This window comes from Xenopus laevis, chromosome 2L, assembly GCF_017654675.1.
Source record: "Xenopus laevis strain J_2021 chromosome 2L, Xenopus_laevis_v10.1, whole genome shotgun sequence".
Lineage (NCBI taxonomy): Eukaryota > Metazoa > Chordata > Amphibia > Anura > Pipidae > Xenopus > Xenopus laevis.
The window spans coordinates 179,192,841-179,205,111 of NC_054373.1; the positions used below are offsets into that span (position 1 = coordinate 179,192,841).

At 40.8% G+C, this 12,271-nt stretch overlaps 1 protein-coding gene across 1 annotated transcript in view; it reads right to left on the reverse strand.

Moving 5' to 3' along the window:
- Positions 1-2,095: 2,095 nt before the first annotated feature.
- LOC121400067 (NADPH oxidase 4-like) overlaps positions 2,096-12,271 on the reverse strand; it is a 128,209-nt gene continuing 118,033 nt past the window's right edge. Inside the window, 2 exon segments of the mRNA XM_041582725.1 lie at positions 2,096-2,786; positions 10,486-10,586. Coding sequence (XP_041438659.1) covers positions 2,666-2,786; positions 10,486-10,586 — 222 coding nt within the window. The 3' untranslated portion in view covers positions 2,096-2,665.

Below are 12,271 nucleotides of genomic sequence, written 5' to 3' on the forward strand. Positions count from 1 at the left end.
GTATGGCCACCTTAAGATGGCCGGATTTTTGGATTCAGATTTTTTCCATCCTACGCTGGTTTTGCTTCCAATAGGGATTAATTATATCTTAGTTGGGACCAAGTACAAGCTACTGTTTTATCATTACAAAGAAAAACATTTCAAAATTGGAATTATTTGATTAAATGAAGTTTATAGGTTATGGGCTTCCTATAATTTTGAACTTTGGCTAAAGGGTTTCTGGAAAACCCACTAATTACCATGAGATAGGAGGCATGGGAGCAGGTAGTAACACCAGTATTCAATTGCATATTGATGGTGCAGTGATTGATGATGCAGTGATGTATTTTATTAGTGCCTCTATTACTTCTCCATACAATTCAACCTAGGACTTCAGTCATTGATCCTGAGATAGCGTATGTATTACAGGCTCCAGAAACGTTACACGAGACAGAGAGCCGCGTAACAGAAACATGGGTTGTATTTACAGTGACTATCGATAAATAAAGTCAATCAGTCGTGTCCCTTCACTTGAATCTCTTGAGATATTGGATGAAGAAACAGAATGATTAAGGGGGTCACACACGGTCCAATCTGTCTAATGTGGCAGACAAACCAACAGACAGAGCAAGAGTCAAGCTGAAGACGTAAAAGTCATTTGGGTACAAGTAGATTTTAAAGAGTGTCGATGACTGGTGAGAAATGATGGCGTGTGTGATCAATATAGAAGAATTGCCTAAAGACCTTGACCCAGTATTCTTAAAATAGCATGTAATGAGCGCTTTAGCTTGTGACAGCAAAGGAGATTTCATTGCTACAAGCTATATATTGTAGGTCATGACGTATATTTGGGTCTGTGACATGTCAGATGTAGTTATGACTTTTATTTCTCTTCTTTACACAAAGGCAACAAATGGCTTAAAAACGCGGAATGAAAATAAATGCAAAGACTTTGGTATTCTCAGTGCAACGTGGCTGAACGTATGGCTCTCAAACAGCACAATACAAATAAGTCTGGGAAGGTTCTCATTCATCCAGGTCATGGTATACAGTGTCTATAGTAATACATCAAATCAACTGGATTTTTTTGCTCTTGAAAAAGAAGCTATGGAGACAGATGTCTCAATGTCATCTTTTTCAAGAGCAAAAAATATTACTATATTATTACTATAGATCTACTACATAATTACTATAGATCTACTAAATTATTACTATAGATCTACTACATATTTACTATAGATCTACTATATTATTACTATAGATCTACTATATTATTGCTATAGATCTACTATATTATTACTATAGATGGAAAAATAATAATACTACAGTATTACTATAGCTCTACAATTAAAATTAGGGATGCACCGAATCCAGGATTCGGTTCGGGATTCGGCCAGGATTCGGCCTTTTTCAGCAGGATTCGGATTCGGCCGAATCCTTCTGCCTGGCCGAACCGAATCCTAATTTGCATATGCAAATTAGGGGTGGGAGGGAAATTGCGTGACTTTTTGTCAGAAAACAAGGAAGTAAAAAATGTTTTCCCCTTCCCACCCCTAATTTGCATATGCAAATTAGGGTTCAGATTCGGTTCGGTATTCGGCCGAATCTTTCGTGAAGGATTCGGGGGTTCGGCCGAATCCAAAAAATTGGATTCGGTGCATCCCTAATTAAAATAAGCACTATTGCCTATTGCTTTTACCTGCTGTTGACTTGATGATATGGAATGTTTTATACAATACATACCAATGATGTGACAGAGCACATTGTATTGCCTTGAAGGGGTGGTTCACCTTTAAGTTAATTTTCAGTATGTTATAGAATGGCTTATTCTAACAAACTGTTCAATTAAGCTTAATTTTTCTATAGCTTTTTTAATTATTTGCCTTCTTCTTCTGACTCCAGCTTTCAAATGAGGGGTCACTGACCCCCATCTAAAAACAAATGCTCTGTAAGGCTACAAATGTATTGTTATTGCTACTTTTTCTTACACATCGTTCTATTCAGGCCTCTCCTATTCATAGTCCAGTCTATTATTCAAATAAAAAAGCATGGGGAATTTGAACCCTGGCAACCAAATTGCTGAAATTACAAACTGGAGAGCTGCTGAAGAAAAAGCTAAATAACTCAAATACCACAAATAATAAAAAATGAAAACCAATTGCAAATTGTCATAGAATATCACTCTCTACATCATACTAAAAGTTAATTTAAAGGTAAACAATCCCTTTAAAAAGAAACTAGAGTTACATTCTTTATTAAACGTATATATGTTCCCATCTGTAACTATAAATCTTGAGTGTTCCAGATTTTGCCAATCTGTAATTGTCTGGGTTTTTGGAATGCCTGAAAAACACTTAGATCCACCCAAGACCCAACCACATCCAACGCTGACACACCCAGGTACATTCACAATCCCACCCTCTTTCCAGTGAGTGAGTCTTTTTGTGTAGCGACTCTACTCTATTTGTAAAAAGAATTACAAAGTGTATATTCAACTTCTTAAGGTTCTTTAGGTTCCCTTCATGCTCATCCTATTTAGGTGCTCGAAGAGAATGACATTTTCACAGCCGGGTCAGATTGTGCATCGCGCTATTTTCAGTCCCCTGTAAGGTGTAGAGATGAGGTTCTAATATTTGGTGCAATTTGATATTTGGTTACTGCTGTATCATCTCACATGCTTTGGCTTCTAAGTGAAGGATTCTTTATTGTATTCAAACGTTGTCCCATACTGATTAGGGCTGTTGCACAGTTTATGAAGTTCTCTGGATATTCCTTTTGGCCCACAACAGAATACGCCAACTTTTTTCCTAAAAGGAAAAACAACAAGGCAAATTAGTCAGTTCTACAGAAAAGAAACCCAGTCTTCTTTTTAAAAATCTAAACCTAGAGAGTTAAAGTTGTACTAAGACTTGCAGATTTCAGCCTCCATTCACTTGGCCAAAAAAATAACAGCTCTTTAACTTCAATAACAGAACAGAAGTATGCGGCCATTGCTGGAGAAAGGGGTGGTACAAAGATCAGATGGAGGCTGGAGGACCATGTCAACAATTTCCCAAGCCTATTAGGTCTTTGAACTGCACCCGCAGGCTGGCATGATGGCTTCACACAATAATTGCTGCAGTAGGAACAGACAGTTTGTCCTGCACAGGTATGGAGATGATGTAAGTGACTTGCATCCCAGCAACCAAGAATTTTTCCTCACTGATCCGCTACCAGACCCAACCTGCAATTGGCTAAGTTACTGTCCAACCCGGGGACACGAGAAACCGGAAAAGACATCCCTTTGGACCGGAAGTGACGTAACTTAGGAGCCGAAAAAGAACTGCCACAACTACAGGGGATGGTGGGAAAGCTCAAGTCTGCACCTTTGCTGGGTACCCAGCCGGGTTACTCATGGACTGCACACATGACCAGGTAATCTGAGACCTTTTGCTGAAACCCAACCACTTTGTGGGTATTCTGCAGATACTTATGGGTACCCGACCCGGTGCAGGACTCTATTGCAAGGCAGGTTTTATACATGTAATGAATGTAATGTAATATGTCAAATTCCTCCAACTAACTAGGTCTGTTATAGGTCAGGGCAGAAAGGCCCTAGCATTAGAATGTTTAATGTCATGTTTTTTTTTTTTACCAAAATGTATTGTTTGTTTCCCAAGCCTATTGACACAGTTTGTACATTATTATATCATATTTTAGTATGTTATAGGACGGTCAATTCAAAGCAATATTTAAATTGGTCGTCATTATTTATTTTTTTATAGCTTTTGAATTATTGACCTTCTTCTTCTGACTCTTTCCAGCTTTCAAATGGGGGTCACTGACCCCATCTTAAATGCTCTGTAAGGGTAAAAATGTATAGTTATTGATACTTTTTTTTATTACTCATCTTTCTATTTAGGCCTCTCTTATTCATATTCCTGTCTCTTATTCAAATCAGTGCATGGTTGCTAGGGGGATTTGGACCCAAACAACCAGATTGCTGAAATTGCAAACTGGATGAATAAAAAGCTAAATAACTCAACAACCACAAATAATGACAAATGAAAATTGCATATTCTCATTAAAGGTGAACACTCCCATGAATGAATGTCATCAATGTGCGCAACAGTTGCATCCATTTTTGCTAGATGACAGTTGACTTGTTTTTAGTGATGGGCGAATTTGTGCCGTTTCGATTCGCGAAATGGCGCTGGCGCCCGTTTTTTTGACACCGGCGAATTTTCGCGGGCATTTCGCGAATTTATACGCTTGCAGCGAATCGCACAAAATCTCAGCGAATTCGCGCCTGCCAAATAAATTCGCCCATCACTACTTGTTTTAACTCACAGACCCAATATAACACATGCTTTAGTGATTAGCACAGCTGCCTTGTATAATTTGGGGCCCTGGTTCATGTTCAATCTGGGTACCATTTGCAAGGAGTTTGTATGTTCTTCCCCCGTCTGTATGGTTTATGTCCTCTTATTTCCTCCAACTCACAAAAAACTCACAGGCAACTTATTGGGCCCATAATGAAACTGACCCTTGTGCGTTGGTGTGAATGTGAGAGAGCCTTAGATTGTAAGCTCCAAGGGGCAGAGGCTTGTGTAAATGATGAACAATCTCTGTGTCAGCACTATAGTATTAATGGATAATAAATAAACAGGAGTCACAGTAATGGTTCCTTATTGTACAGAACAGGATCAACAAGCATCTACTCAGGTTAATCACCAGGCCCGGATTTGTAGAAAGGCCACCTAGGTCCGGGCCTAGGGTGGCAGGATTTTAGGGGGCGGCATGCTGCCTAACCACACCCACATTGGTTTTAAAACACTGGGGATGCGATGGAGATACAATCATTTTTTAAATTTCCTTTGCGCCAATCCCCATTGCTCCAGTCCAGATAATGAAAATTTGCATGAATAAAGGGGAGGGGACAGAGGCAACGAACGGCAGTGGGCCTAGGGGTGTAAATCCGGCTCTGTTAATCACAAGTGCTCCCGTTGGTTAGAAATAAAAATGAGCAATGTACTGTAAGTCTCTCTCTGTTTCAAGGATACAATGCAATCCACAATCTGCGCTGCCTAAGTGCCGCACTTTGATCACCAGTTAAGGCAACATTCAACTTGGCAGCTAAAAGCCTAATTCACACTTGTGAACGGAAAACAGTCTGAGAATGCAGCCGGCTCTGTGTTTTTTAAATGCGGCTTTTTATTCAAATTTATAAAGATGATATTTTGTTTGTTTAGCCCAAAAGTAGAAAAATATCATTCTAGACTGAGTAATGCAATTTTATGTAAATACACCAAAACAAATTCTGAGGGGAAGAGCCTGTATTAAAATTAAAGAAGCACATCATAGTAATTCCTTTCTTATAATTCCACATGTTTGGATTTGGTTTGAGGGTGTAAACCAGACTTTGATATTTTGCATAATGAAAGAAGATGTCATTCAAAGCAGCTTTCCAACGTACGTTCATTAGAAATGCCTAGTTTGTAAAAGTAATTGCTATTGAAAGCAGTCTCTGGCCCATTCTGTTCTCAGCCCTGTTGATTCCATTTCTTGAAACAATGTATCAGAAGCCAGTTGATTAACAGAGGCAACAAGAAGCAAACAAGGATGACTTCTGATACATTGTTTCATGGGACAGAACCAGAGACCAGAAAGGGATGAACAGACACTGTTTTCAATTAGGGATGCACCGAATCCACTATTTTGGATTTGGCCGAACCCCCGAATCCTGGATCCAGTGCATCCCTACTTTCAATAGCAAATATATTTACAAACAGGGTTGGATTAGGAAAAAAACCCGGTGGGCCCCTGGCTCTCGTGGCCCCACCAGCCCAGACCCGCTCCCTACGTTAAGCAGCGCAGCTCTCCCTCCCTGGCCCGATAGCTGACGCACAAAGGAATAGGTAAGCACATGGGGGGCAGAGGGGGGTTGTGGCTGGGATGGAGAGCCAGAGGGGGTCTTGGCTTAGGGGGGCAGAGTGTGCTTGTGGCTGGGGGGGCAGGGGTGATGTGGAGGCCCCTGGGCCCCCTAGTCCGACACTTTTTACAAATAACTTTAAAACGTTGAACATGTGTAATGACTGTATAAGTAGTGATGGCGATTACATTTGGCAGGCAAGGATTTGTGGCGAATTTCCACGTTTCGCCGTCAGCAAATACATTTCCGAAACTGCAGCGAAAATCCAAAAAAGTGCAACAATAAAACAATAACTGATGCAACAATAAAAATTGTCACGCGCCAAAATTATTCGGATTCCATTGATTTTAATGCATTTGGACAAAATAGTCATGTGTATAAAGATTGTCGCTCACATCAAAATTACCACGCGTCAAAATAATTTTGACGCCCATTAACTTCAATGCATTTCGCATATTTTCACCGTAGTTTAGCGAATTATTTGGCGAGGTGAAACAGATTCGCCCATCACTAAATATAAGAAAAGGGGGTTTACATCCCCTTTAAATATCCATATCAAACGACAAATTTCTGTATGTGTGAAAGGTCAGCTGCTAAATAAAATGGAGTATAAAAAAAAACACTTTCTCTGTCATTCAGAGCCAAAATAAGTCAGAGTGCCTGGAACCTCATGAATTCAGTAAGCCTTAAAGCTAATATAATGACATGAATAAAATATTGCAGCTCAGGATAGTTACCAGGCGAATGTCCTCTGCTCTTCTGAAAATGTCTTATTAAATCTGTTACTGCAGCAGTAAGAGGTCACATTTATAAAGCGGTGACAACCTGATAAAACTATGGATATTTTATAATATATATATATATATATATATATATATATATATATATATATATATATATATATATATACATACATAGACCAAGAAAAATATATAAAAATTAAATGTATATTTATTGGCACATACTGATATTTCGGCTGCTGCTGCCAGTGGCGGGCCAAGTCGGCCGGATGCCCTAGGCAACCCGGCGACTACACCGCCCCCCACTGTTTGCGCATGCGTTGAGGACACGCAAGCGGGCATGTGCCTGGGACGCGCAATGCATCCACCATGATAATGTAGTATTGGCGAAAACCTCTAGCGACATCACCGACGTGAATTAAAATGTAGAGAAACGTGTACCTCCCCTTTCATTCATCAAATCGTTAGATCCCCCACCAATAAGTGAACCTATTGAACAACCGATGTAAAACTGCATGTAACCCCAGTGCCTCACTACCTGGATTGAAGTGTCACGTGTGTACTGTGACCTATATTCCGTGCAATAAAATATAATTCCCACAATTAAGCGTCTCAGGTTAATTGTGGGAATTATATTTTATTAATGTTTATTAAAATTTTATATTTTATTTTATACTTTATTTGTGGTTTCAAAATTGACGGTTCAGCCTCAGATCACTTGTGCAATACTACACCCAGCTTGCTGAACTGCAAGAACCAGGGCCTGCTACGCCAAGTGCAAAGCTTTGTGACCAAGGTCGGACTGGGGTGTCCAGAGCCCACTGGGTTATGGAACTTCAAGGGCCTTCCATGCAAACAAAATGGCCCACCTCCTTCATAACTTTAAAAGTGTTGCTTCTTCTCCAGACTAAAAGAGTCCAAACTCACACTGCTGCCCCTACCCCCTGCACGCCACCACATAATTCCATCCTCCTTAATTTGCAGCTGTCATTGGGTCTGGGTGGGGGAGTGAGGCTGGGTCGGTTGGAGAAGGTCAAAGCCTATCTGTTTTTTCCTGTAGTTCCGCTGGCCCAGGCCAACACTGAATGCAACTTGTATGGATGGAGGTGCACTTGAGTTGCTGAATGCCAATGCAGCCCTCAGATATGTATCTTCTGCTTTGCTACAGCTGTCACCTGGAAGGGTTGTTCCTGTGAACCAGTGGAGATGCTGAGGCAACTTCATGGCTTACAAAGTTACCTCCTCAATTCTCCAGAATGATAAGTAGGGCTGACAGCCCATCCCTTTGTATATCCCAGAGAGATTCCCCTTTCTACATTCAGCCAAGGATATCCTGTTTTGCCTTCACACTCACAGACAAAATTCACTGTTCCAATTACAACATTCACCAAATGATGGAATCTACCTTTCTGGAGAACCTGTTGCTTAGGATTTTGCCATTTACAGCCCATCCAGCTCTATGGCTTCATCCCAGTACACACTATATATAGCTGGCAACAAGTTGGGGGCTTCAGTGTGCAAACCAGTGAATTTGAAAGGTCTTGTCACTGTTCTTGTGACGTGTTATCAGTTGTTACTTTGGAGCTACTAGTGTTGGATATGTTCTTGCGAATCCAAAGTCAAAGTCAAAGATTTCAGGCCAGCTGATATTTAAGGGCAGTGTGAGATATTGGCATTTGTATTGTTGGTTTACTGACAGTGGCGGAACTACCGGGGGAGCAGGGGGTGCGAGCAGCCAGGGCCTGCACCCCCTCAGGGCCCCCCGGCAGTCCGTTTGCCATTGAAAATGTGGCCAAATGCGTCACGCACCAGGGCCCGCCCTGAAACGAACGCTACTGTTTACTGATGTTTGCCATTTTTAACCAAGTCCTTCTTACAGCTGTCTGTTGCTCTGATGTCCTTATGCAAGTGGTTACTGGGAGTTTTGGGTTTAACCAGGTTAGAGAGAAGAAGACCTTCTAGCTACTACTGATAACACCTAATGCCAATGTTACACACACAGGAATGGCATCCGCCTGTCACTGTCATATGTTTACAGATAATACACCAATACCCAGGCTAGAGAATGCCAACTAAACAAATACAGGGTCTGAAAGATCTTGTTCAAGAAGAAAAGGTCATCCACTTTGGAGAAGAGACTGTACTAGCAGATATACTATACACAGTTTCAAGAAAGAGCTGGATTCCTTTCAGTAAGTGAACAAAATATGGATTTTAATACTCTTGCTAAACAACAATGTAACTATACTAACTATAGAGTTTAGTATCACAATAGCTATTTGATATTATGTCTGTCCAAGAAATCATCCAAGTCCCTCTTATAGTCATTAACTGAATCAGCATCACAACATCACCCGGCAGTGCATTCCACAACCTCACTGTCCTGACTGTGAAGAACCCCCTACGTTGCTTCAAATGAAAGTTCTTTTCTTCTAGTCTGAAGGGGAGGCCTCTGGTACGGTGATCCACTTTATGGGTAAAAAGGTCCCCTGCTATTTGTCTATAATGTCCTCTAATGTACTTGTAAAGTGTAATCATGTCCCCTCGCAAGCGCCTTTTTTCCAGAGAAAACAACCCCAACCTTGACAGTCTTCCCTCATAATTTAACTCTTCCCTCCCTCTAACCAGTTTAGTTGCACTTAGTCTCTGCACTCTCTCCAGCTCATTTATATCCCTCTTAAGGACTGGAGTCCAAAACTGCCCCCATACTCCAGATGAGGCCTCACCAGGGACCTATAAAGAGGCATAATTATGTTTTCATCCCTTGAGTTAATGCCCTTTTTTATACAAGACAAAACTTTATTTGCTTTAGTAGCCACAGAATGACACTGCCCAGAATTAGACAACTTGTTATCTACAAAAAACCCCAAGATCCTTCTCATTTAAGGAAACTCCCAACACACTGCCATTTAGTGTATAACTTGCATTTATATTATTTTTGTATAACTTGCATTTATCACCTACCATAGGACAGGGCTGACTAGCACCTTCCAATGCTGCACTCTGCCCCTTGCACCTGATCTTTTATCCAATGCAGGGTGCAACCAGACCCCAGACATACAGTTCTAAAGGTGTCTAAAGACAGGTATGAATGTGTTTTCATCAATGACCCCTTTAGAGTTAAACTGAACAAACTGACTAACACAATTCCACTGATGGAAACTTCAGCTGTACTCCAGACTGAGACAATACTCATAGACTCTCTAAGGTGTCGTTCCTCCAGCCTCCAAACGCCATTCACTAGATGTACTGAAGCTGTTTTTATGGTTCAATTAACATTTTGGCAGCACTTTGTTTTGTTTCCACAAGATACTCCTTGTTATGCACCAGAAACTTAGCCGGCAGCTTTAATTACAAGAATATATAAGCCATTTGCCAGAAAACACAGTTCTTGTGCCGACAGTTACCCTTCCTCTCCTGTCGACATTTATTTAGGAGTTATAACTAAGTCCAAGCTGTTTGAGCAACAGAATCAAATGGCGAGATCAAAATAATGCGCTTACATCCAGATTTCCCATTTAACGGCGTATAATGGACATTTGCTGTGCTGCTCTTTTCATGCAAACCTTTAGATTTTGTTGCTACGTTTAACCTCTTAATCCAGTCGTTTGGCTTTTTTGTGAAATATCCCATTCAACTGCGCAAATTGAAAAAGAATTTGTGACTCCTTTGTCCTCCTACGAGCCGGAAAAAATATCTGTGAGAGAATTAGATGTGACATCAGAGGCTGCGGCATCTGCCTTATTAGATAAAGCCTTGTGAAATGGCACCAGAAAAAGCTATTAGACGTGCTAATGTGCAGCCCTATTCTCATTCAGTTTTATTACTTTAAACTATCTCGGAAATGGAACTCACCGTCTGTTGGACTTGGCCACCTCCTCAAACAAAAGTTTCCACTGGGGGCGTCCGATGGAAAGCCGGGAGTTCAAAGCTTGATATTTTTCACCAATTATTTTCTGCAAGAAATAGCACAGTTGGTTAGGTACGGCTTGTGAGCGGGAGGACTAGTAATCATGTAATGCTCTAATAATGGCACCTCATTATTTGTGTGTGTGTTCATGTCTTTATACAGGACAGCCCTGCTGAAAGCCTGCCTTGAATGATTTTTGCAGGTGGTTGTAAGCAGTACACGATTGAGAAGGCTTTTATAGGGATTGAATGGAAGATAACAATTTTGGGTCCATTATGACACTGCCTGCCCATTTCTGCTATCATGTAATTACTAAATCATGTACTTGGAGCAATAACTGAGACTGTTTTTCAGCATCTATAAACATAAAATGAGTGATGCTTGAACTGGAGCACCAGGGAGAAGGTAGTCTTGTTACGGTTTGCTTTGTTGTCCCCCATGGCAGTACCACTTTTAGAACAGATGTGCAACTGCCAGGCACCCACACAAATGGCACCACAGGAAAAATGTAATGGTAGTTTCTGTAGTTTAGAGCACATTTATGTTCCTTTTGCTGTGTAATCGACTTTTAGTCTTGGCTGAGCAATCCCAAGAAGTTAGGCAGGTGTCACTGACGTAAAACATTGAACTTGGATGTACGTCTTTTAGTCTACTACTATGTAACGCAATCTCTGTCTGCCTGGCAGGCTGAGGACAATCATGATTTGTAAATAAGTAACATAATGGAACCATCACTGAGTTGTTGGTGGAATGTTGGCCATTTTCCATCAAGCACTGATGGGCCAGAGGTGGGATATCCATGAAGTATATATTGCAAATACATAATATTTCTTTTTCTGAATGCTGAGGAATGTAATCATTTTTGCATTATATATAGTCTCCCTTTAACAGACGGTTATTAGATTTCAGCTCCTTGCAATGAAACTTCCCAGAGAGAGAGATGACATTCTCACACAGGAAATTGTTGAGAAATCCAATCTAAAACTCAATTTCATATTTTCATATGGCCAGTCTTCAGGGCTATATCTCCTGCAGAGTGGGTGTGCTGGAACATGGTATACTGGGAATTTATCTCTAGTAAGGGGGTACTCTCAGGGTAAGAGTATTCTCCGCCAATCTCTTTCTGTAGGAGAAATGAAAGCAGAGGATGTAGTGTGGCCTGATTAACGCCCTATGCTGTCCCTATGTACGGGGTACTGACCTGACCTATCTAATTCCATCAATCTATATTTCTCTAGGGAGAACATTGTACTGCCTGTCTGGCTGATGATACTGCAGGATTTGACTAAATTTGAGAACTTGACATAAAATTGGCAAATGATGCTCAATGTTGATAAGTGCTATGTTATGCACTTTGGTAAAAGTAACACAAATATGAATTAGACACTGAATGGCAGTATGTTGGGGGCCTCTTTAACAGAGAAGGATCTGAGGATTTTTGTGGATAACAAATGGTGAAACTCTAGGCAGTGTCACTCTGTGGCCACTAAAGCAAATAAAGTACTGTCTTGCATAAAAAAGGACATTAACTCAAGGGAGGAATCTTGCCTCTCTAGATGCCTATTAATGTCTCACCTTGAGTATGTAGCATAGTTTGGGCCCCAGAAGGATATTAATGTGCTGGAGAAAGTGTAGAAATGGACACCCTGACTAGTGGTTGCAGGGGCTCCTAGGATTGTAGGGGGGCCAATAAAGCCCCCAACTAAAGGTCAATGTGTGTGTGTGTGTGTG